This window comes from Octopus bimaculoides, chromosome 20 (assembly GCF_046866305.1).
Source record: "Octopus bimaculoides isolate indiv1 chromosome 20, ASM4686630v1, whole genome shotgun sequence".
NCBI lineage: Eukaryota > Metazoa > Mollusca > Cephalopoda > Octopoda > Octopodidae > Octopus > Octopus bimaculoides.
In genome coordinates, this window is record NC_142947.1 from 7,737,193 (window position 1) to 7,765,186 (window position 27,994).

The 27,994-nt window shown below is 38.2% G+C and overlaps 1 protein-coding gene across 17 annotated transcripts in view; it reads right to left on the reverse strand.

Annotated features, from left to right (window-relative positions):
- Positions 1 to 27,994, reverse strand: part of LOC106869848 (uncharacterized) — a 202,785-nt gene that overhangs the window by 21,352 nt on the left and 153,439 nt on the right. For 8 of the 17 annotated variants that reach the window (XM_014915765.3, XM_052975037.2, XM_014915759.3 and 5 more), the window contains 9 exons: positions 16,046 to 16,276; positions 12,249 to 12,341; positions 11,462 to 11,584; positions 10,298 to 10,375; positions 8,727 to 8,820; positions 3,357 to 3,455; positions 2,324 to 2,473; positions 1,017 to 1,119; positions 372 to 516 (listed from right to left, as the gene is read on the reverse strand). In XM_014915765.3, coding sequence (XP_014771251.2) covers positions 372 to 516; positions 1,017 to 1,119; positions 2,324 to 2,473; positions 3,357 to 3,455; positions 8,727 to 8,820; positions 10,298 to 10,375; positions 11,462 to 11,584; positions 12,249 to 12,341; positions 16,046 to 16,276 — 1,116 coding nt within the window. Of the gene's footprint in view, positions 1 to 371; positions 517 to 1,016; positions 1,120 to 2,323; positions 2,474 to 3,356; positions 3,456 to 8,726; positions 8,821 to 10,297; positions 10,376 to 11,461; positions 11,585 to 12,248; positions 12,342 to 16,045; positions 16,277 to 19,642; positions 22,997 to 27,994 lie in introns of those variants that run through there. The other 9 variants (XM_014915761.3, XM_089337947.1, XM_089337945.1 and 6 more) reach the window with 3 other exon arrangements.

Below are 27,994 nucleotides of genomic sequence, written 5' to 3' on the forward strand. Positions count from 1 at the left end.
TGGGAAGATAGCAACACAAATGGCTTATTGTAAATATATGATTATCAACAAAGGGATGCTCTTCAAACAACTCTTTACTGATGAAACTTTGAAGTTACAGTCACTCTGTACACCAGTCTTATATGTAAGTATATCCGAGTTGTGTGCATGCATATACAACTCTCTCTCTCTCTCTCTCTCTCTCTCTATATATATATATATATATATATATATATATATATATATATATATATATATATATACACACACACACACACACTGACACAGGCACACACACACATCAATATCTCAATTGTTGTTGCATTTAGTGAGAAAACAAATTCTGAGATCCCTAGGACTGAATCCCCCAGTAAAAGTAACAAAGGACTTACAGCAAATTTATCATAGAGTTGGTATGTGAGTAAGGGATTTGGAAGTTCTCGAAAATACATCTTAAGAAGGGAGCTGATGCTGTGGATGTCCTGTAAGTAGGTTTCGTCAGTAAGGGTTGGCATCCGATCCTCATCAAATGCTAATCTGTTAAAAGACAAAGGAAATGGTTATAAGATGACTTTGACACTGTAGGTAAAGACACACAAATATATACATATATATATATACCACAGCCAACCCATATATATATATGGGTTGGGTGTGGTAGTGAAAAAGGAAGAATAATTTCTGAAATTTACACATACACCCATCACCTATTTTTCTATCTTAGAAAAATAGACGTACAGTCAAATACAATCCCCACACATATGGAACAGTCCAACACCACTCACACACACATGGAACAGTCCAGTACCATCTACACACATATGGAACAGTCCAATGTCACCACCACATATGGAAAAATCAATCCAACATGTCTAGTAAACATGAAATGAGAAAACTATCAATGGTAGACCAATTGTTACACACATGTTACAGAATACAGTGACAGGTAAGAAGTGGGATTCTGTCCCATCTGGTGTTACTGTATAGAGAGAGAGAGATATAGGGGTGGGGGTAGCAAAAGTGGGAGATAATTTTACCTGAGTTTCTGAATGTTTGAATTAATCCCAGATAAGCGATAGATGCCATCAATAATCCCTTGTTTCTCAATCACTTCAGCACAACACTTCAAAACCAACGGAACTGGAATATAAAAGACATATTTATGTAAGAGCACAGAAACATTCCTACATCACTGGGTGGGAGAGGAAAGAGCAATTAATTAGACTTATGTATTTCTTAGTCAGGGGGACATAAATAATCCTTACCTTGTTTTGTTTGTCTCATTATATGGTACATGGGCAATCACTATTTTGTCTATCATATGCAGTTGTTCTCAACCATTTTTTACCAATGGATCCCTTAGATTCCTATTTTAGTTGGGTGAACTCTCTTAGCCATTCAGGCACGTAAAATACACCATTTTGAGCGTGGCCATTGCCAGTACCGCCTGACTGGCCTTCGTGCCGGTGGCACGTAAAAGCACCCACTACACTTTCGGAGTGGTTGGCGTTAGGAAGGGCATCCAGCTGTAGAAACTTTGCCAAATCAGATTGGAGCCTGGTGTAGCCATCAGGTTTCACCAGTCCTCAGTCAAATCGTCCAACCCATGCTAGCATGGAAAGCGGACGTTAAACGATGATGATGATAATTAAATATTAGGAATTGTATAATGAAATTAAAATACTTTGTGTGTTGTTGAAGTTGGATAAAGGGTGAGAATGAATGATGGATGTCAGTACCAAATGGCCAGTTGAGGTTTATAAGTTGAAGACATTGAGTACATACAGCCCTGTAAGAGATCTCGGAAGATTGAGCTTCTAACAAGGCCTTTCTCCCTTAAAGCCAGAAACTTTTCAGTACCCCTTCGTATGATTACTGTTGAGTTCAAATCCAACTTTCAGCATGGTTTTTCTTTTTCAACCCAATGTGTTGACAGCATTTGCACACTGCATAAAAACAATGTCACTGTAAAGATTGTCAATGCCTCTACATGCCCAGCCATGAAACAGCTCATTGTTTGAAAGTCAAGGAAATAGCAACTCAGTTGGAAACAAGTGAGGGTTGACAACAAGAGCATCTGGCCATGGAGAAACAGCCCTACATAGTCTCATCTAACCCATAGAAAAACAGGATATGACAATGACGCTATATGTACACACACATACAGAATATATACATACATATATATATATATATATATATATATATATATGTATATATATATATATATATATATATATATATATATATACATATAGACAAAAAGAGAGGGAAAAAAGGAGAAATGGGGAGCAGTGTGCATTTTAGGATGAGGAGAGAAAGAAAGAAAATAAAAACTTCTCACCATCATGGCCTGAGTTGAGTAGATGTTCGCCGAGATCACAGCCGAACACTCGCTCTTTCACAATGCCAGAACGTTTCAGTTGGTTCCGGGCTGGTCGAGTGAAGAAGAAACGTTGTAGGAAGCTGATGAAGTTGCTGTGTTTGCGAAGGACTGTTGGAAGGAGAATGGAAAACATGAGACTCATCGACTGGAACGTTTAATGGCAAAGAACAGGCTTCACGACACATCAATGGAAGAGGCTTAATGTGAAGACTAGGAGAAAATAAACAAATATCTATATTACAGACACACATTCATACACGCATACACATGAAGTATGTATGTGTGTGTGTGTGTGTGTGTGTGTGTGTGTATATATATATATATATACATATATATATAAATACACATATATACATATAATACACACACATACTATACATACAGCATATATTATGTATATATAACACAAAGTTTATATACAATATATGTATTATATATACACATACATAAACATATAGTGCACACATACACACATGTATACATACAAATATATATATATATTAAATATATATACATAACACAGATATTACATATGTTTATATACATAATATATTACATATATATAATATACATATATATATATACACACACACACAATACTAGATGCATTACATTTATATCAGCTTCAGTAAAAAATATGAAAAATCTTAAATCTAATACTGCCAGAAAATTTACATCAACAACTCTCTTACTAGGTACATATACACACACACACACACACGTAGGTTCATTTATATACGCAGATACACTCTCTTATGCACATGCAAATGCACACACACATATGTACATCAGTGCATTGGATTATAAAAACAATCTTATGACTAAAGCCAGAAGGGACAACATCTTAAATTCTGAAAACATGTATGCAGTGTTGCAGCACACTGCATTTGATTGTATTACGTTGACACAGCGCCAATGACGATGCTGTGAGAGACAGCAGAGCGACTGTACTTGTGCTGGTTAAGAATGCTTCAAAGACGGTACAACGTGCCTGTGTTAGTTGAGCTGCTCATGGCTGTGGTTGAAGCTGTTGTCGTTGAGCTTGCTGCCCCTTCGTTCCATGTGTTGCCCCGTTTCACCGGCCCGGATGCTGCAGGAAAGTATAATAGTCACATCACATCTAAAACCTCACACGTCAAATGTAACATATCACACAGCAACAGCTAACATCATTAAACATAGGACAAAACACAGCAGCCTCTAATCTGGAATCCTCTGAAATATTCCACACTAGGCTACACATATAGACTTGTACCTTCATGAGGTACCACACACGCACAGACAAACACAGACATGGAACAATTGTCTCAGTGTGTTGTTAAGTCCTCTCTTGAGAGATAAAAACTACCAAGGCATCACAATTATTTCAATGACTATGACAGGAGTCATAAAAGGGAGACAGGGTATATATTACAGGGTATATATTACAGGGTATATATTACAGGGTATATATGGATAGGGTGATACAGTCAGATCATAGACAGGTGAGGGGGTTCATGTCATGTGATAGGAATAATATCATACAATGTGAGAGGGATCATAAAAATGTGACAGGAGTAATATCATACAATGTGAGACATATCATAAAATATGACAGGCGCAACAATATCATACAGTGTGACCACATTTAATGGAAGTGTGAAAGCAAAAATTTTAAAAAATCTGTTGTCAATATTTCTGGTTTGCTAAAGTAATTCCAGAATTTTACATTGGAATGTTTCAGAAAGTTCTTTTAGCCAGAGTAAGGTACAACACCTCTATAGTGTACACTATATCATTGCATGTTGCAACACATCACATTAGTGAATGCCATCACTGTCTTTAGAGTAGGGTGGTTAAGCCAACACATCACAGACTACCTAGCTGCATACCTATTAGTGACTATTGCTCTATCCAGGGGAACATTCACTTCTTGTTTACTTCATGTTGACACTTTGTAAAGCTCTATAGGCCATGAAACAGGACAACTGGTTGACACCAACAGGTCAAAGGTGAAGCCTATTTCTTATTTTATTGGAGGCAATTTCCGTAGAATGGGAATAAAATAAAATTTCAGAACAACTGAGATAACGAGATGGAAACTACTCTTTAATTAAAAACATAATCCTTGGTATGGAATGACAAGCTCTGATATGGAGTTGTGAAAAATGGTGAGGATTCAGGGGCATTGGTGTAGAATGAGGCATATTGATGTGGACTTGTGACGAATGGCCTGATGAGAAATGTGAAATGAGTCTTCAGAGCATCTCTTATTTCTACAACCACAGAGATGAAAGTCAATCATCTGATTCACCCCAACCCCTGATTGATATTCATTTCATTGGGTTTTGAGGGTCATCAGCAATTCTCTCTCTTCTTCTCTCTGGCCAATACAGGTTTATATAACCATTCTCTACTGCTCCACAACTATTTGCCTACAACTGCTTCACTGGACTCAGGTTAAATGACTTGATTGGACTGTTTTAGCTGCTCAATGAAAAGATCCTCTTAGGAATTCAGCAGAGAACTATACAGAAATGATGAGTAGATTGCAAATAACAGTGACCCTTCTGCCTCAGAAAGGCTCCATAAAAGACTAAATAGATTCTTTAGAAGTTTTCATCTATCACTTTCAGTACTATGTGAAAAAGGTAAAATTTCTTAAATGTACTCTTGATCTAACTTGTGGTTTGCAATTTTGTTACCACAAACCAAACAAAAACTTACACTACATACAGAAACTATTTAATCATCTGAGATCAATTATAGATAATCTTGTTAGAAATATTTTACTTAGAATAACTAAATTGTCGGCCAATGAACAAATATTTAATGAGAATGCTGAACACCCTTGTACTACATAAAAACTAAGTCTCTCTCTCATAAAATACAGCAAACCTAAAAGAAGATAGAAATCCCAATACACAATCTATGACAAAAGAACTCAAAGATTGTAGTCTGAGTAAAATGGAGTTAAAAATGGGGAAGTAACTAGTTCTAACTCTAGCTATTCTAAAAACAGAGAAACTGGTGAAATAATTACTATTAACGAGCCCTAAAATTAAGAAAGCTAACACCATACCTTTCCATATTGAAACACCTCATATTTCTGATAGCGAAAATAATAGTACAGGTATTAACACTAGAAGTAAATGCAGTCATAGTAGTAGTAGTAGTAGTAGTAGTGAAAATAAACACTGAGGAACAAATAACCTAATTAACAGCAGGAAAAATTGACAGAAGAAAAATTCAAATTTATCGAAATCTCTATAAATCTCAGCATATAACTCCCACCCCAACCTATAGTTTCAGCCAATCATTGATCCCTTCAAGGGAAATGCTTCTTACATAATGTAATATACAAATGTACATACTGACAAGGAAATTTATATATCAAATCCCTCTAAAAGTTGCTATAATATGCATAGACATACATTTAACAACAAAATATATTACGCAAGACAACCTCACTAGTGAAAGCTATAACAAATTTAAAAAGTAAGGGTACTGAATGAAAACTACAATAGAAAATCAAGGCTACTGTCCCTGCATACACATGTAGTAAATATGAATGCAGGTTTTGTATAATAAAAGTGCTTCAAATTGTTTTAGCTGGTGATGGGTTACTTGGGTTTCAAGCAGAAATAACGTGCTGCCATTACTGAACTGCAGTCACAGTGCTTTACAGAAGGTACAAAATGTTGGGCATTGGAAAGTATATGCAATATGGGTACTTCGCAATCAATACTTGATTTAAAGGAGAGAAGGGTGGAAGTCTGTTCTGATTTCTGGGAACATTTGAAGCTAACAAAGACTCGGCTTTTTTTTTACCTCCAAGCTAGTGACAAGGGATGAAATGTGAGCCATATCTTTATGACCCCGAAATGAAAGCTTAGTCTATGGAATAGCATCACATCACTTTTCCAAGGCTTAAGCAGTCAAAAGCCAGTGATCAGCAAAAGTAATGAGGGTTGTTTTTTTTTTAGAGTGACAAGGACATAATTCTCTTTGATCTTCTGGAATCTGACTGTGCCACAAATAGCAAGTAGTACATTGTGATACCCTAAACGCTTTGAGAAGCCATTAGAAAGAAGAGACTACACAGGAATTGGAAAATGATCCACATTCACCATGACACATTTTTGGCAATGAATCAAGTGACTGGCAAATTGGGCAGGTCAGTGATCATCCATCCACTGTACAATCCAGATCTGACACCCTCCAACTTCCAGAGAGAAAGTTGCTGTGAAGACGTAGGTACAAAAGTGCGCATCTGAACTTTTTTTAAAGAGGATTTAAGAGGATTTAATGCATTGTTTGTAATAGAGACTATGTTGAGTGATGCCTTTGTATAGAGGAAGGAGTTACTCTACCAAACATGGGCAATTGGAATGTCCTATGTCAGTTAATAAAATCTATGCCTAGCTTTGCATTACTTTTGGTTCAAACATGTCATAGTTGTAAACGAATGTCCCTGACATGCAAGCAGTGTCGATTAACAATCTTCAGTGAAAACATGTCTGGTCATGAGGAACATTATCTTATTTGGAAACAAGCAAGGGTTGGTGACAGGAAGGGCATCCGGCGGGAGAAAATCCATCTCAACAAATTCTGTCTAACCCATGCAAGCATGGCAAAGTACACATTAAACAATGATGATGAATATATATATATATATATATATATATATATATATATATATGTAAATATGTGTGTGTGTGTGTGTGTGCAAGCATGACTGTATGGTTCAGAATTTCACATAGCAACCATGTAATTTTATGTTTAGTCTCATAGTGTGACACTTCGGGTAAGTGGTTCCTACTATAGCTTCAAGCTGACCAAGTCCTTGTGGATGGATTTGAATGACAGAAACTGACAGAAGTCCATTATGTGTGTGTGCGTGCGTGTGTGTGCATGTGCACATGTGTGTGTGTACACATATACACACAATTATATGTGAGGGATTATCAATCTGGGCAAAATACTTCATAAGCTCTCTGTGAGTACACCAGGCTAACAATATTCTTTAGATTAGTAAAGAACTCCACGTGTTCTTATAGAAAGATCTGAGGTTACAGTTCACCAACATTCTATATCATAACTCTATGGTTTTGCACTATTTGTACCAATTTTTACAGAGTGATATGCAAGACAAGGTATAAATAATGGTCATTACATATTTTTTTCTTTATTGCAGTGTGTGTGTGTGTATTATATGAGAGAGAGTGGTTTGTTAAAGTACCTAGTAACAAACTAGTGAGTCACTAGTTCATACTCTACCACTGACTGGTGTACCACAGTCTCCATGAGTTGGGATAGTGAAATGTGAAATAGCTCAGGCCATCAGACTGTACAAGAATACCACAGAATTAGAATAACTTGTGGAAGAAAGCAGAAGCAGCACCATAAGATTGACAAGTGATTCATTAGCGTGTAGAGTTGCACCTATCATTAACTGTGATTAATTAGGTCATGGCTGGTTGTTGGGTTCATTGCACGACTCTAAAAACTCCCTCCCACAATACTAAAGCATAAACTGCATCAATTCACACTTGGTACCTCTTTACAGCTAAGTGGACTGTACCTCAACAGAGCACTTCTTTATAAATAAGTGAACTGTGACACATGCTTTACCAGCAATGCACACACACACACATAAAAACGAGTGTGTGTACATGCTTGTTTTGTGTGTGTGTGTGTGTTTTGTGTGTGCACACGCAAACAAGTGTGTGTGTGGAAGCATGTATGTATTGGTGTATATGAAAGTGTGAGTGCCGACTGACAAGAATAGATTAGTGATGCAAGTACAGATGTGGAAACTTTATCAGGTGAAGCTGGATTAGGAGGTGGGTGAGTAGGTGGGTGGGTGGAAGGGGGGGGGCGTGTGTATAACATTAAAACAAACAAACAAACAATTAAAATAATCCAATAAACAAATAAACATAATAGAAGACATATCTCAGCAGTATTGTTAATGGCAACAACAACAACAACAACATTACTAATAAATATAACCATAATAATAATAATGATAATAATATTAATAACAACAACAACAATAACAAACTTTTGATAATAATAATGATAATAATACCAGGAATGATAATACTGATAACAAAGCAGAATTTATCAAAACAGCACACACACACACAAATAAACTAAGACTATTCTCGAGAGAGGAGTTATAGTGAAAGGATGATAAAAAAGCATATATAAATGTGTGTATGCATGTGTGTATGCATGAGTGTGTGTGTGTGTATGTGTGCATGCATGTGTGTACGTGTGTGTGTGTGTGTGTGTGTGTTTGTGTGTGAGAGAGAGAGAGAGAGAGCATGTGAGAGTGACGTCAGTGGCGCTAACAGAAGCTGCAGCTTCTACTTACAAGGCTTCCTAATTGGTGGTGGTATTCTGGAAGCCATAGACTGTGGAACTTTATCCCGGATCACCTCAACACATTCACTGGGGAAAAAACCAACCTGAAACACATTGTACAATAAAATAACAGCATTAATTTGCGTGCGTACATGTGTGTGCATGCTGCGTATACATATACATATATATACACAGCCACAGACATGTAAATTATGTATAGAGAGATACACACATATATACATGCATACACACACACTCAAATATGTACATACATATCCTCATCATCATTTAACATTCATATTCCATGCTGACATGGGTTGGGCAGTTTGACAGAACCTGATGTATCCAAGGATTGCATTAAATTCCAACATCTATTTTGGTATGGTTTTTACAGCTAGATGCCCTTCCAAAGGCCAACCGTTTTATAGTGTGGACTTGTTGATTTTTATCGTGCCACTTGCACTATTGAGGTGGCCATGCAGTTTGCATGACGATGAGCCTTGGGGAAGGCGTGTGTGTGTATGTGTGTGTGAGGAGTGGTAAGGAATGATGAGAATGCTTCACATCTCAGTTATTTTTATAACCATGGAAATGAAAGCCAGTCATCTGATTTACCCTGATCCTTTATTGATATTCAAAATAAGTATGATACATTTGGCGTTAGGAAGGGCATCCAGCTGTAGAAACTCTGCCAGATCAGATTGGAGTCTGGTGTAGCCATCTGGTTTGCCAGTCCTCAGTCAAAATCGTCCAACCCATGCTAGCATGGAAAGTGGACGTTAAATGATGATGATGATGACAGATGACACAGGTAACTTAAGGAGATGAGATTTTAAACTTTAACTTCTTCATCCACAAAGAGGTTTGGCATCGAAAGTTGGCTATAAAAACAATCCTTATCAAGCTGTTATGGAGGTAAAAAAGCAGATAAACTTAGGTAAGCTTCAAGCATGTGTTTACAAGGAATACAAATATACAGCTTACAGAATATTCTATAATCTGTATTCCATGTAAATACATGCTTTAAACCTACCTATCTTTACCTGACTTTCTATATTTTACATATCATCATATATATAATATCTTGAGAGAGAGAGAGAGACAGACAGACAGATTCTGAATTATAAATTAAAAGCAGTTCTTGCAATGTGAACATTAATGATCACACATACACAGCAAATGTATTTTACTTATTTGCTAAATTTGCAGTGGGATAGCATTTGAGATTGCTCCCTGCACAATGCTGGGTGTTAAAGAACACCCCAGTGCCATAAACCACCCAAGACAATTCACCCTGGATTCAATCCAAGAGTGGTAGAATATGTCAAATAAAATCATAATTAACTGATCCTTTTCAGTACCCTACTTCCCTGTACATACAAACAAGGTTGTATACACACACACACACACACACACACACACACACACACACACACATATATCTCAGGTATTTGATTCAGGAAAGTGTCCTCAACCAGCTATCCTATGGTAATGGCTGTTTCAGGAACACTCTTGCAAATATATAAGTTTGCACACTTAGTCAACCAACTTCAAAGACAGAAACAAACATTGCATATTTACCTCAAAGCCACGTTTTCCCCTCCACCAAATGGTGTCCTCGGGGGGTGGTTTGTCTATCACAGATACAATATCCCCAACCTGAAAATGAAAAAAATGTACAAAAGTAGTAGAGGTTAGTCCAAAGTGGGCAGAGGTCAGTCATGGTGAGCCAAGGCCAGTCAAGACAGACAGAGGTCTGTTGAGGTGGGTGGAGGTTGGCAGAGGTGAGCTGAGGTGGGTAGAGGTTGGCAGAGGTGGGTAGAGATTGGCAAAGGTGGGTAGAGATTGGCCAAGGCAGGCAGAGGTAGGTCAAAGCAGGCAGAGGTCGGGTCAGTCAAAGTGGACAAAGGTCAAACAGGGCAGAGGTTGGTCTAAGTGAGCAGAGGTTTATCAAGCTCAAATGGTCAAAACAATATGCTTCAACAGCAACAAATAAAAAGGCAAACTATAAATAGGAACAACAACAACAACAGCAACCACCACCGCCACCACCACCACCACTGCCGCCACTACAGTTGCCAAGACACCACAAACATCTCTGCTGCCACTCCACCACCACCACTACTACTACTGCCATCACTCCCCACCCCATTTACATTCCCCTTTCCTTCATCAATGGCCCAGTGGTTAGGGCAGCGGACTCACAGTCGGAGGATCGCGGTTTCGATTCCCAGACCGAGCGTTGTGCGTGTTTATTGAGCGAAAACACCTAAAGTTCCACGAGGCTCCGGCAGGGCGTGGTGGCAATCCCTGTTGTATTCTTTTGTCCCAACTTTCTCTCACTCTTTCTTCCTGTTTCTTGAGTAACGCTTCGATGGACTGGCGTCCTGTCCAGCTGGTGGGGAACACATACACCATAGAAACCGGGAAACTGAGCCCATGAGCCTGGCTAGGCTTTAAAAGGGCGCATAAATAATTTCTTCATTTCACAAAACACTGAACCTGCTGGTCACAAGCTCAGCTTATACAAAGAACCCCAACATTGGAAAAAGGTAGCATCCTAGAAAAGGAGGTGTCTCCATTCTGTTGCTCAACTAGCCAATTCCATGTGAAACTTTTGAAAAATGCAGACCAACGTAAAAAACAGTATTGTTGTGAGTGGAATGTCTTTCATCAGGGTGCTACTCAAACAGGGCAAACCTGAGGTTAAACAATAACAGCAAAAAAGAAAATGAACCCACTGACCTCTAGTGAAATTTCATCTGCAGCCTGTGCATTGTAGCGACGTATTGCGTGTGCGGCAGCAATAGCAGGTGTGTTGATTCCAGAATCATCCACAGCAAGCAGACGATTTCCGCGATTGTCCATCTGCAATACAGGAAGGGGGAACAGTAAATAACACATGGAATACTTAATAATTACACACACATGCACAAGACTATTTTTTACTGTTATTTGACTATTGAATATAGTGGTCCAACATCAAAATCAACAGGATATTCAACTGGCAGCTGATGAGGGATATCCCTTTTTTCTATAAAGTGTGTTTATCTTTCTCTAATGTCTCTGCTGTTGTTACTGCTCTGTTTGAATTGTTTCTCATGCTTATGACAGTGTTGCCGCTGCAGTTGATTACTTGTCATCGGTGTAGTGTGAATTAGAGGTTAGATAGGTAATTTATTTTAAAGTTATACTTTTTTTTTTTACAAAGAGCACTTATAGAGAATTGCTAATTAAAACAAACACAAACTAGAAATTTGTTGAAATGATTACACTAATTTGCATGTCATATGTTTGTCATATAATTAATTCATAATTAACCATGTACATCTTAGTGTGTACAATGGGAATATCAAAGACAAGTTTAAAATGGTTAAACTAGTTTTAAGACCTGTTGCAAGAGAATTTCAAGTGTGAATACGTCTTGTTATTTAGTTACAACCAATGAAAGAACTTTGATGCTAGTCATGTGACAAGTTGTTTGTGGAGTTAGAATAAAGTGAGACATTATTATTATTATTATTATTCTTACCTCGAGCCAGTTGAGTATGGAGCCGCAGTAGATCATACTTCCAGCAATGGATGAGAACCGTTTCAGATATTTCTGCAGCAGTTCTTGCATCTCCTGAAGGGCACACAGACAGACAAATGTGTGAGAGAAAGAGAGGTGGAAAGGGGAGACATTTAACAACAAATAAAACCTTTTTTTTTAAAAAAAAAACATTAAGCTCACTTCTTTTGAATTCAATTTCCTCAAGCATGAGGAAAATATGAATGTCACAACATCACATAACATTTCCCTTCCCTATAACTCAGTCTTCATGCTTACATCAAGATATGGATATGAATTAATACTGCAACTTCTTCCTAGCTACTCAAATGTGCCAGTCCAGTTGATTGAACATAAATAGAGCAAGTGTGGATTGGTTGCTTTTCTAGACAGTGTTATAGTAGTGTGTGATCATGTGATACTGGCTTTTGTAGTGTGGTGTGGTGGTAGTGAAGATATGCTGTGGTGGTGTAATATGCATTATGCTGTATGGTAGCGTGATGATACTAATGAAATTAAGCTGCTTTTTATCCCTAACACATCTACAATCAAAGACGTTCCAACCTCGACCATCCCATCTTTTATTCAGACGCAGTGGATATAACTTTATCTAACACCATGTACAGAGCTGGCTGACAATACAACATGATGAAGTCATGCTAAAATTCCTTCATAACTTGTTTTCTTCAATAGAAACTTTTACTTTTACTGGCTGGGTGCTAACAGGACACACCTCTTCCTCCCAGCAACATTTACACCCACACAAAGACACATTTACGCATTCAGATAGTTACATACACACACACACACACATACATACTGTATTTTTTGGTATACAAGTCAACATAGTATATAGTGTAAGCATGCAGTGTAAATAAACATCATCACTATCTTTCCAAATCCTGCTGAATTTTGTATGTACTTGTTTGGTCCTTTAAAAATTATCTAGGCATATTAAGTTGATCTGTCATTTTTTCGTCTGTAAATTTTGGCCTGAAAAATTTAACTTGGATACCAAAACTTACAGTACATACACACAGTTTTCCACTTTTGCTCACTTCCAGACCAGCTGCAGCAACATGCTTTCCTCTCTGCTACGTAACTATATTTTCAACCTCCCCAGAATGAAAGATAGGGTAACCAGATACCCAGGGAGGCGAAACACTCAGTCAATCTATCAGATAAAGCTTTAATATCCCACACCCAGAAGATAGGGGTCCATCACAATCGTTGCCCATTGTCTCCACTATCCCTGCATCCCTGCACTCTACTATAAAAACTGGGGGGAAGGGGAAGGGTAGTTTTAATGAAAGTATGTCAGTTTAATTAAGTGAAACCAAAGCAACACATCTGAAGTATCATTTCATGTGTGTAGGTGTATGTTTGTAGGTGTGTGTGTGTGTGTGTGTGTGAATGTGTAAGAGAAAGAATGAGAAAGTGTATATGTAATTATGTGTGCATTTGAGGAATAGTGCTTCTGGATCTAGTTTTATCCCCCTACCATCACCAACTGATGGCATTTATTAAGAACAGGAAGCAATAACCATGACAACATCAATACGGGCATCCAGTTAGGGAGCTGTATGATATCAAGTTGTCCCATCTCTAATTAATTAAAAGGAGATGTGACGAGACTAAGAAATAGCTCAGTTGTAATTTGACCTCAAACAGGACATCTTTCATCTTTGGGGCAAATCTGGCCATTTTCCTTCTTCACACACACACACACACAGACATAACACACAAACACATCAGACATAACACACACATATCAGACACAACATATACACACACCACAGGCACAAATATTGCATCACACAGCAGTGATAGTGAACCCATAAGAATTTCCTTTTACAGGTTCATTATTCCTGTTAGATATAGCAACCAAACCTCCCTCAAATCTCTCCCTACAATCATATACATACATAAACACACCCACACACATGTCTATAGTGCTTGATAAGAGCCGACATATGGATACACAATGATGACATCCTTGTCTAATGATGGTGAAGAAGGCAGTAATTTTCTGATTCTAAAATCTAAATCAGTCCGTTAATTAAAGTGCTGGGCTATTGACCAACAAGTCAAGAGTTCAAACCTAGCATTTCAGATGTCCCCCACCATCACCACCACCACCATAATCTATCACTGCCACTCCCTCGTCTTTCATCCATTTCAAGTCAGTTATTTTGTCGTGGAGACATTGGTGATGATGGCAGTTTCTTCATGTCTGAAGATCAAGAGTAAGAGAAGCACACCCACAAGTGTTTACATGAACTGCAAGGCTTTTCTTCCTGCTAGTGCTTAGTAGTCTTAACCCTTCTGATACCAACCCACCTGAAACTGCCTCAATGACAATAAACTTACTGTTTTAAAGCGGTCTGAATTATAATCTTCCATCAAAATTTTATGCTAATTTGTTCCAGACACCCAGCTTAACAATGAGAAAGTTATTTTATTGAATTCTCCATTATTTTAAAAATGAATGCAAACAAAGGCTGCATAGGTTAACAGAAATAAGATAACAAAATAGTCAAAAGTGAGTCAGTCAGCACAATCCAATCTCACTCTTTAGATTTGGAAGATAACAAATACAGTTATCTGGTGATCAGCAAGCTGTAGATTTTACATTGGAGTGGCCTCCTTCTAAGTGGATTGCCTTACAGGAGTGGAGAGCACCACCTACCTTGGAGTTTGCAGAATAATGTCAAAGAAGGCACTGGACCATCTAAGGACTGCTCCTTCATTTGCTGTTGAGGTTGACTCCCTTATCTTTTTTCCTTTCCCAAGGCACTCACAAGATAATGAGACATTAAACTAACCTGACTGCAGTCTCTCTCAACCACCAACGTCTACAAAAATTGGTCCAAACATCCTTCTGGCCTTATTTCATCCTTCCTTACTGGGGCCCACCACAAACTCAGTACAAAATATTCGTTTGATCTTTCCACAACAGAACTACATACCCACTAGACCTCTTCCCACCACCACCACCACCACCTATTTCCATCCAGAACATGAATCACACCAACATCACCCATTTTAGAATTTTCTAACCCCTCACTCGTCACCCTATGTAATGACCGAGTAAAAGCTGTTGGTCAGTTGACACAGTCAACACTTTTCACTTGCAGTGGCTTTTTCATATTCTGTTCCTATCCACCCATTGAAATGAACTGTTTTTACCCTCATGAAGTCAAACTACAGTTGGGAGATGTCCAGGGAAAAAGTTAAGCAATCCAGTTAAAGGCTGTCACCATAGGGTACTTTAGTGCCTTTAGTGGTGTTCCTTTGTCGTTAGGGTTTAAATTTGATACCCCCCTTTCTCACATGCATTTATTCTGAAGATGTGGACCAGTACATTTTAAACCTGGACATCAGCCACATCAATGTTACTGGTCTGGGAGATACTGACCACCAGATGTCGGAGACACCACTCCTTTCTCACTTCTAAATAACTTATATAAACACATTACAAGTGTGGTAGCACAAGTGAATCCCCAAAAGACTGTCTTTATCTGTAGGTATTATGACTATAGTGTTATTACTATAGTGTAAAGGTAAATGTATAGTCTTATATAGAATTACCTTCTCTTCTACTCTGATCTAATGATTTCAAACAGAAGCCACCATAGTTATAGAGAAAGACATACAACTAACAATAAACTACTCTGAAAGTTTATACAGCAGACTGAATTTACAGCACTAGCCAACCCATACTTAAATGCTTAAACCCTAAAATAAAACAAGAAAATTTAACATGAAAATGAACTCACTGTTTCTGTGATATTCGAAATATCACTCTGACTGCCAAGCTCTGGCAGATGGCTGAAGCGTCGGTCAAAGATGCACTTGTGCAGCTGTTTATCAAGCATGCGAAAGTTGTCATAGCTGCGTCGGATGTTCCAGGTCTTGTCCTTTGACATAACCCGCAACATAAACTGCAGCTCTCCTTCCTCGTTCCCTCGATGATGGTAGTTTTCCTGGTCTTCTTCGCATAACTGCAGCTGAAACACATAATACACAGCATGGTCAGGATTAGGGCGACAAACTGGAAGGGATTAGTGGTGGTGATGATGATGATGAAGAGGGGAGAATACTCGTTGAGAATAGAAACAACAATGGTAGACAGGATTAGATGCAGTCTACAGGACTGAGACTAAAAGCCTGATATTATTACATAGAGTTAGACAGGTGACGCAGGTAAGTACTGTACAGCATGGTTGAGACACATTAGGCAATCTAACAGTAAATAAACTCACTATACTAATTAGACAATCTCACCACACTAATTAGACAGGTAACTGCAATACAACATGCAGCAAATGCTTTCAACATGTTAGCCCTGTTGTGCTTGGGTCATAATTCAAGCTGTGCCACATTGTGAAAGGTTGTAAAAACAAAAATCTTTTACTTTTGAAATGTGATAAAATGTCAATGAATGTTCTAGATTAAGCTTCAAGAAGCATAATAAAAGTCACAACACAACATTTACTGCAAAACAAATTCTGTAGAATATTTCCCCTCAAAGAGGCAATTGTAAATATCATTAAATATTTAGTCAAGTGAAATCATTGTCACTAATGCCAGTGCCGCCTGATAAGGTGTTTAGGTGAAATGGGTGTTCAGTGGACATATAGTGGTAAGGAATGATGTTAGGAATGATGCAGGATGGGTGACAAGGGGTGTGGTTCCAAGAAGACAGATTATTAGTAGTACAAAAAGGGAATGGAATATATGCAGTTCAGCTCTCATATAATTACAGCAGCTGAGCAATAAATAACACCTTAGTTAGGAATGGGGTAAGGGTGGGCATTATAAAAACAAATTGCTGGGAAGGTTTGATAGGTGCTAATTGGGTGTTGCATGTGGGATGTGCATAGACAGTGACAACATGTTTTTAGGACCTTGTTTTTACTGGGAGGGCAGGTCTTTTTGAGCATGATAAATTGCCCCTTATTTTGCTCCTCTGTCATCTCCTTGAGGTTCAACAACCTGAGGTCAGACTTCATTATTTTGTCCCACATTTTCCTATGTCTCCCTCTTCCTTAGGTTCAATCCACATTTTGCGATCACTTCTATAATACAGCCATCTTTATCCACATACATTACATAGCCATACCAGCACAAACTCTCTCATGCACACTACATCTGACCTCTAATGCCAAATTTTTTCTCTCACCACATTAGCACATCATACATTGTACAGCAGAGTATGCTAGCTTCATTTCTTTCTAGTCTTTAGATGTCCCCTGCATTCATGACCCATGTTTCATTGCTGTGTAGCATTGCTGTTTGTATGTAAGCATTATACAATATGTCTTTTACTTTGAAAGAGAGGTCTTTTGTTACCAACATTGGTAATAGCTCTCTGAACTTTCTCCAGCCTGTTCTTATTCGAGCAATTATACTTTCAAAACATCCTCTTCTACTACTAATTAGGTCACTTCTGGTGGGTTCTTAGTGTTTATTACTCCTGTCTATCTACTACAGACAAAGTCTTTGTTAATTTCATAGTGATTCCGCCGAAACTCTTGTGTGTCCATAGTTTGCATTGGATACACCGAATGGAGGAATTTCTATCTACACCTTTTCTAGATATTGAACACAGATAGCTTCATGAAGGGGTTAGTGTACTGCCTGTTTTCCTGCTTACTAAGACTTTGATTTTTGCTAAGTTAATTTTAAGGCCCTTTGATTCCAGGATTTGTTTTCACACCTAGAATTCCTTTTCTAATTCTGCTACTATTTTGTCAGTCAGAACAAGGTCATCAGCATAAAGGAGTTCCCACAAGCAATCAGTCTTAAACTCCTCTGTTATGGCCTGGAGGACAATAATAAATAGGAGGGAGGACAGGACTGAGCCCTACTGAACTCCAGCCTGTACGCAAAATTTGCCACTGTACTCATAGTTAGCTGTCATGTTATTAACAGCATCCCTGCACATGGCTTGGGCAGCTCTCATGAGCCATTCATCTAGTTTCTGCAGAGACCACCACATCAGGGAGTGAGGTACCCTGTTGAATATATGTACACACACATGAAAATGATACCACATTTCATAACTCATTAACACCTTCTTTGACACAATAGCCATCATGTAACCTAGATATCGTATAGCAAACCCACACCACACCTACGACTAAGTGAAACCATGCAGACACCTTTAAAGAGACTACAGTAACCTGGGCCTTGTTCAACAAGTGCCCAACACACAGTGAGATCAAGTGTAATTCTCTACATCACAGTGAACTACATCCATTCATATCTCTCTCTGCCTCATTCCATCATCATCTTTAACAAACCTCCAGTTCTTCACAAACAACTAACTTCATCAGGGTTCATGCTCAAATTGCATCATTAAGCTATGGGCTTGTCCCTTACTGTTCAGAAAATTGGAGGGGAAAAACAAGGACTTTAGTTTGTTGTGTCTCTAAAAAAACATCTAAACATGATATAATACTAAAAAGGTGTATGGTTATAAGACGTCTCTACAATCACAAGCTGACAGGGGCCTCACTGCAACAACACCTTCACAATCACAGCTGATAGGGGCCTCATTCCAATCACAAATGAATAATTGTAGTGAACAGGGTCCTCCTTATAATTAACCCACACAACCTTAACTGACAAAAATGTCACTCATCAACCACAACCCACACAATCACAGCTGACAGAGGCCCCACCCATCAACAACAAAAAGCTACATCTGAGTCTATTTAACTGCATCACATATACAGTGTGTGTGTGTGTGTGTGTGTGTGTGTGTGTGTGTGTGTGTGCAGAAAGACCAACACACACACACACACACACCACACACGTAAATGGTAGAGGTGTGTGATGGGTGGCAGAGAGAGACAATGAATAAAAACCCTTGTTGTGGACTCCAGACTAGATTGTCCCCTTAAATAGAATGAAATGGAAAACAGATAGGAATTGTGTAGCATTAATATATTTATAGTAAGTTCCAGTTTAGACACACAGACAGGCAGGCAGGCACACACACACACAAACTTGCACATACAATAATGGGGAAAAGTACACATATATGTTCATACCCTCCATCCACACACAAAATACATACTCTGAAACACATGTACACATACACACCATAAGGATTAAATATTTTAGATAATAAATCTACGACATTGCTTCCAGATGTGAGAAATACGTTACATATATATATATATACATTTAGATAGATAGATGGATAGACAGATAGATAGAGAGAGAGAGAGAGAGAGAGAGAGAGAGAGAGAGAGAGAGACTATAGAGATTGGAGATGAAGCAAGAGACAAAGGGTGGTGGTGAAAGAAAGAAATAGAGAAGGAAAGAGAAAGAAGGTGGGGAATGAAGTTGAAGTTAATGCTAACCTCTACAGTCATTTCCCGCAAGAAGTCGGAAATGTTATCAACTTGTAGTTCAGAGAGCTCTTCCTCATCATCCAGTTGGGGTTGCCAATCCTGTTCCAGGTCAAAACTACTAAAACACCGACCATGCGGCCGACTTCCTCCTCCAGACATACTTCTCTGACCAACAACAATATACAACAACACCTTTAAATCTGTTGGATGCTGCAATCCCTTTCACAAACCCTCATAGTACTCCCTTGTGAAGTCATCTTAGTATGTTTCTGCCTACTGACCAAAGGCCCAAACAATAGCCACAGTGGTCAGAGGGAGTGGTAACATGTGAAGTAACTCAATGAAAGAGGGGGGAGAAGGATTGTTTATGGTTCAGTGATGGAAAAATAAATAAAGCCAAAAAAAAAAAACTATCTTGATGATTAACTAAAATGAATTAACAATCAGAGGTTGTTAAGTGTTTCCTGCAGAAATAATGAAATCTTTTGCCCAAATCTCTCATCAAAAATATAATCTAATGAAGGAAAGTCCAGAACATGATGGAAAAATCACTGTTATCACAATTCTTATATTTGTTATTGCTGCTTAATTACAAGTAAATAATTATACAAAAAAGATTTTAATTATTACATAAAGCTTTTACTAAAGTATTTTTAAAGAATGAAGAATATTTTCAGTTTGGTTTTAGATTAAATGGTTTCATTAATAAAATATGTTAAGTACTTGTTTTTTTTCCTTCTTTCTTTGTCATGATATCCCATCTATGTTGACAGTATGATTATATATACAGCATGATTATATACATAGTATGATTATATACATAGTATGATTATATACACAAATGTATTTTAGGACCAATTTCAGCTTAATCAACTTTTTATGAGTTTCTGAATGTGCAAGGATTATAAGATAGCAAATCTAGAAAGCTCTTTTTCATAAGAGAAACTTAATTAGTTTTATTAATTATAAAGTGTATCAGAATGTCAGTAGATCATAGAAAGAGGTTTTTAACATTAAAAAGAAAAAAAAAAAATTACTGTATGAATAGTAATTCCTGAACACAAGGCAATTAAATTGCTATGGTTATTTTCAAATTAACATTTCACAGTGGCGATATATTGTGTAGAGAATTCCTTAAGAGGGATTAGAAAGGTTAAGAAAACAGCTAGTAGGGGACAACAAGGTATGGTAGGGGATGGCAAGGTGTTCTGAGCTGATGAAAGCTCAAATTAAAAAGTTCTTTAAAGTATAAAACAAGGGAATAACGGGGTGGAACAAGGGTGGTGAAGATGTGCTGTAAAATGAACACCTCACAGACATTATTGCTTGGTCTTAAGTAGCAAGATAGATAGATAGAGAGAGAGTGTGTGTGTGTGTGTGTATGTGTGATAAGAGGTGACTATAGTACTTTTTCTTTCGTCAAGTTGTTGTTACCCTATTTTGAGAGTGCAAGGTGCCCCCTGTTACTCAACACACTGAACACAACAACAAAAAACAACAGTTTGGTAATAAATAGCAGAGAATCACTTTACAAATTTAAAGTGAGAAAGTAACTGGAAGGCAGTGTACATTGTTGGTTTAGGGTTGAAGGACCAGTAGCCCTGTAGGTCATAGAAGGCCACTAGTTATACAACAGTCATACAACAGTCATACAATGGGACACTAGTTACATACTAATTATACAAAAGAGCTATAACTTATACACTGGTCGTACAAAGGACCAGTAATCATATACTTAACATACTAATTATAGCAAGGGCCAGTAAGTTAATAACTTTGACCAGTTAAGATAAATTTAATTGCTCTGGGCATAAGACTTGATTCTAAAGTTATGGTGGTAATGAGAATCAGATTATTTAAGTTAAGTTCAATGAGTAAGAATTACAGACTTTACCGATATCTTTACACCTTGGCAGGAATTTTAAAAGACAGGATGGGCAAAAACACACAAAAACACACACACAAAAACAAAAAACAAAGAATCTATGGAAGGTTTTAAACTATGTTTTAGGGTTGGGTATGCAAAGGGGTGTTGTATTAGATGTGTACGCGGAAAGGTATGTATGTGTATCAGAGCTGAGTGTATGTATTGGGTGTGTGTATGTATGTATATTACAGATATGTGTGAGTGTATTTAACAGACAGGTAATCATTAATATATAATTATAAAAAAAACAACATGGTGGTCTATTGAGAGAAGATGAGGAGGAGGGATTGCTATGAAGATGAACTTCTCAAATATTTCATGGAATAAAATTTCACAGAAATCCCAAGTAGTTTCCAAGGTAAATTCCTTCACTGGGTAAAATCCTCAATTCTGGTAGAATCCATTTGTGGTTTAATCCATGTGGAAGTGGGATATTCCAACAGAATAGGGTAGTAAGATTCCAAGTTTGAAATGACACAAGCTGTGTTCTGTTGAAGATATTTAGTCAGATCCACTGGCAATATCATCATCATCATCATCATCATCATTATTATTATTATTAATAATAACAGCAACACTGTCATTATCAATACTTGATATCAGTACATGCAATAGTGTCAGTGGGTAGCAATGAGATATCCATAGATAATTCCTGGACAGACACACAAAAGTAAAACTACCAAATTCCTAAATGGAAGGAAGTAGAATACTGGTAAAGAGGGGCTGTTTACATTTTCACCTCTTCAGCTGTGTTATTGTAGTCGTTTAACCGTGGGTCAAATGCGACCAAGCAGACCTATCATCAAACACATTTTCAGCAATGACCATCCTGTCTAAGTATATCTAGGACTATGTTATCTGATGGGTCCTCCTCATTTCTAAGATGAGGGAGGTTTGATAGCTATTTCTAACAGATCCAGCCACCTCTGGTGTATGTGTGTGTCTCTCTTACACAAGTTGTAAATACACAGCACAAAGTAGAGAGAGAGAGATAACAAATAGTAACCCTGGAGCCGACTAATTAATCCAATACCCCCACCATCGCCACCACCACCACCACCATCAACAATACAAAATGTTACTACTACCACTACTATTTTACCTCCTCCTTTCCTGCTGTAAGTCCCTGAACATCCTGTAAAGTTTCTTAAATCTTTTCTTCTTCTTCACACAGAACTGACTGCCTTGTGTGTTCCACCACAGTTAGAAGAGAGAAGAGAGAAGAGGAGGAGAGGTGGAGGAGGAGAGGTGGAGGAGGAGGGGGAAAGAAAGTAGTTGTTGTTGTCACTGGTGGCGGTGGTGGAGGGGAAACAACATCAGCAGTCCAACACTAACATTGTTCATGTGTAGATATACAGAGTAATAATAGCAGTACTTGTGTGTGCTACCAAGCTTAGCTGTTCATAGCTTCTCCCCACCACTCATTCTGTCCGACTGTCTGACTGTCTGTCTCTGAGGACCAGCCAGCTAACCAACCAACCAACCAGCCAGCCAGCCCGACCCCGACCTACCTATGGCTGGCAAACCCTTCTTTAGGTAGACAGCTATTAGCCAGGTTAGATCCTTCACTGCTACATTTGGCTATCACTGAGACTGATTAAAATCTCTCTCTCTCTCTCTCTCTCCTTCAGGGCAGGGTTTAGGTAGGGGAACCCAGCTTCATCATCAAGTTGCTACAGTAAGCAGGTGAGAATATCAACATCAGTAGTGAAGGAACTGGAGATACTAAGGGGTGTTGCTCATAACATTACACACACTGTGTGTGCATGCGTGTGTGTGTGTGTGTGTGTGTGTGTGCACGGTACTGCTATATTTTTGCAAGGAGCTGGATCGCCTAACGCAACAGAGTGTTTGGAAATAGCAAACTCTGTGAGATTCCCAACATATTAGCTAAATATTTGTTTTATCTTGGTTAATCACAGTTAAATATATACAACAGTAAATCCAAATATAGCTGAGTGATGGGGCTGCTGTGTCTGTGTGGAGGGGAACCCAGACTCGATTTTGCATCAGCAAATGATGAAACGATACACAAACACAGATACACACATACTTATGTTATAAGTAATCATATGTTTGCATGTGAGTGCAATATGCTTGAGGCTTTTAGACTGGTTTGAGTCATCATTAAATTAAAGTATTCGATACTGTACCATTATCATCATGGTATCCTAAAACCAAAGCGCCACATAAAAAGCATTGGTGCCGGTGCCATGTAAAAAACACAGGTGCTGGTTCCACGTAAGAGGCACTGGTGCTGGTGCCATGTAAAAAGCACTGGTACCCCGTAAAAAGTACTGGTGCCACGTAAAAGGGAATGGAGTTGGTGACATGTAAAAAGCATCCAGCATACTCTGTAAAGTGGTTGGCATTAGAAAGGGCATCCAGCTGTAGAAACCAAGCCAAAGCAGACTACAGAATCTGGTGCAGCCTCTGGCATTTTGGTAGCCCCTGCCGAGCCACCCATTCCATGCCAGCATGGAAAATGGACATTAAACAATGACGATCATATACTTTCCCTACTGGTACAGGTTGGATGGGTTAGTACATGTTTAGTGGGTACTGCTCATCTAGATGGGTCAAGGACCCCATTTTCTTTGTGTGATTTACTATGGCTTAGCTTCTATAGCTAGATGTCCTTCTTAACACCACCCATTTTACAGAATGTACTGGCACCAGCACTAGACAGGTAGCCATGACCTCAATACAACTTTACAACCTCATGACTCTGCTTGCTCACCGACCTCTTTATAGAGTGAGAAGCACAAGTGATAGAGATGAGAGGGATGTGTGACGACAAGAGAACAGTACTCTGAAGCAGGTATGTCTATTCAAGGCAATGCAATGTGACAGAGATGGCAGTGGGTGTGGAATGTCAGAGGTTCATGTGACCCAGGAGTAAAGCGGTAAAGGGGAATATCTAATATTCAGAGTTGAGTCTGCATGAGTCGTTACTCAGAGTTTCTTGCTGCTAGTATTTGTATTTATTTAGCTGATGGGAATGATAACAACCAGATCATGAGGGAATGTTAGTTGCAGTAAATAGACTTCCTCTCCTGGGGGGAAATCAGCTCTCTTCTATTTCAGGCAACTGTTGCCAGGGATGATAAAATAGGCATTGCAGGCAGTAGAGATGTTTACCAGTGTATCAGTTATCCCATGGAAGGCGGAAGTTAAACGATGATGATGATGATATGTGCATATATTAAACACAAATACATACTTGTGCATACACATGTACACGCATACATACCTTTACAAGGAGTTTACACTGGAAAATGTTTTTTTTTTTTGAGAGGAGGTTAATTATGGATCGACTATGTATCATTATTTTTATTATTATTCCTTTAATCTTTTCAGGGTCAATGAAGTAAGTACCAGTTGAATACTGGGGTCGATGTAATTGACAAGCCCCCACCCCCAAATTTCAGGCCTTGTGCCTATATTAGAAAGGATTATCATCATCATCATCAACATTATTCTGATCACTAGCAAGATTTGAACTCCAGGAGCATGTATCACAAGGTATTTTGTTTGGTGCTCTACTGAACTGATTCTGTTAATTCAACTGAAGAGTAAGTCATGACAGATGAGAACGTATCAAAGAAATGATGGAATTAACCAAATATGAAAAGCTGGAAATAGAGATAACCTAAATGTGGAGGGGGAGGGGGATGAAAACAGAAACACTCCTTCTATTAATAAGTAACATGGGAATGATCAAAACACATGCAAACAAATACATGACCAAAATCTTGGGACTTAAAAATATGTGTAAAATACAGAAAATAGTGCTGCTAGACACTGTATATATAATACAGCACAGAGTCAATATAGTACAAAACCAAAACAAAACACTATCCAAGACCCACAGAGCCATGATGGGTAGCATGGAGAAAGTAAAACACTACCCAAGACCCACAGAGCTAATCTTGGTGGAACAGTGAAAGCCAAAAATAAAAATTGGACTACTGAATAATATTAATCTTCTCACTTTTTTCTGGAAGAGCCCTTTCATTTATATGTAAGAATGAGCCTTTCCATAGGCAAAGAGGTACTGTCCTTTGTAACATATTCCTCCTATATTCTATTCTTTCCAGGAGCTGGTCTATATTGATCACCTCCCTCTGGTTAGCAATGCTAGCAAAACTGCAACTATTGCTATGAAAGGCATTTGGAATATCAATTTGTTTTTTTCTTTTTTTAGTTAAAGTGCAAACATCTGTTGTATCTGCTAACTCATTTTTTTTAATATATTATGTCATTATTTGAAAACTTTTATTGAAATTGTTGTGGGTGTTACTATAGCTACTACACTTGTTGCTAGCTACTTTTACTGATATGCCAGAAATGGAAACTATGTTGAATAAAGAACAATTGTTTTAAAACAATGACTAAAAGTCAGCTGTCCATACATTCCCAAGTTCTTTCTTTGCAAAACAAAAATCCGTTCCCTTGATTAAATAAATCCTGCTAAAACCCAACTTTCCATGGAATTATTTCAAAGATGTCTACATTTCAATACAAAAAAAAAAAAAAACTGCTTTAAATTTAGGCACAAGGCCAGCAAATTCGAAGGATGGGGGTAAGTTGACAACATTGATCTCAGTACTTGATTGGTTCTTTATTTTATTGACCCAGAGAAATGAAAGGAAAAGGTGACCTTGGTGGAATTTGAACTTAGAACGTAAACAGCCAAAACATACCATACAGCATTTTTTCTGATGCTTTACCAATTCTCAATTCCCTGCAGTTCATAAAAATCTTATCTTTTACTTGTTTCAGTAATTAGATTGTGGTCATGCTGGGGCACCACCTTGACAAACTGTCAGTCAAAAGAATCAAATCCAGTACTTATTATTTTTTAAGCCTGGTATTTACCAGTCACTTTTGCCAAACCACTAAGTTATAGGGATGTAAACACACCAACACTGATTATCAAGCAATGGTGGGAGACAAGGACAAACACAGACACAAAGATATATATATATATATATATATATATATATATATATATATATATATGCTTCAGTCATTGGGCAATATGCTGTGCTTGAGAAGATCTACTGGGTCAAGTGAAATCGTTGTCATGGCTGTTGCCAGTACCACTTGACTGGTACACACACACACGTACACACCCACACATATATGAACAATGTATACAGCTACTAATACATTTGTAGAATATATATATGAGTGGCTGTGTGGTAAGTAGCTTGCTTACCAACCACATGGTTCTGGGTTCATTCCCACTGCGTGGCACCTTGGGCAAGTGTCTTCTACTATAGCCTCAGGCCGACCAAAGCCTTGTGAGTGAATTTGGTAGACGGAAACTGAAAGAAGCCCGTTGTATATATGTATATATATATATATGTATGTGTGTGTATATGTTTGTGTCTGTTTGTCCCCGCAACATCGCTTGACAACCGATGGTGGTGTGTTTGCGTCCCCGTAACTTAGCGGTTCGGCAAAACAGACTGATAGTATAAAGTACTACGCTTACAAAGAATAAGTTCTGGGGTCGATTTGCTCGACTAAAGGTGGTGCTCCAGCATGGCCGCAGTCAAATGACTGAAACGAGTAAAAGAGTAAAGAGTATATATATGCACACACGCATACACACCCATTTGTGTGTGTATCATCAACACACACACACAGTGTTTATAACTATTAATACAGTTATTCTACATTTTTCAACACAATATTTATTGCAATTCCTAAATCTCTTATCAGAGCTGCCCCCAGCATCAATAGGTAGGTCTGCTCTGAAAAGAGCAACTGACAGGGGTTATTTCAACAACAACGTATGTAAGATGAACTGGGGGACGAAAATAAATGAAAGTGAACACTTGCTGAAAGGGAAGAAGGGTGTGAGGGGGGTGGGGGTGAGGGAGATGAAGTGAGGAAGAAAGAAATAAAGGTAGAAGGGAGGAAGATTGTTCCTTTCCCCCCTCGTCTTTCACTATCATTGAAGAAATGTGAGCCCTTCCTCCCACAACCACCACACACACACACACACACACACACACACACACACACAGACAAAGAATCTCAGAAGAAATACAAGAGAAACAAACAATTTTTAGACAAAAATAACAGAGAACACCAACAAGCATAACAACAACAACAACAACAACAACGAACCAGGTAATCAACAGAGACAAGGGTGGAACGTACTCAGGCTGAAAGGAAGTAACAACTACCTATTAGTAGGGAGTTTTTAAGGGTGACTTAGTTGGCTGGAGGGGACAGAACCAAAGCAAGGAGGACAGTAATTAATATTTCATAATTACATAATGAGAAAGAGTGAGGAGGAGCAGGAGGTGGTGAGGAGGAAGAGGTGGTGGTGGCGGTGGTAGGAGACAGAGGGGGGGCTCATAGAGTTGCAGAGTGAATGTATTTTAGTAATAAACCTGTTACGTATATATGTTTGC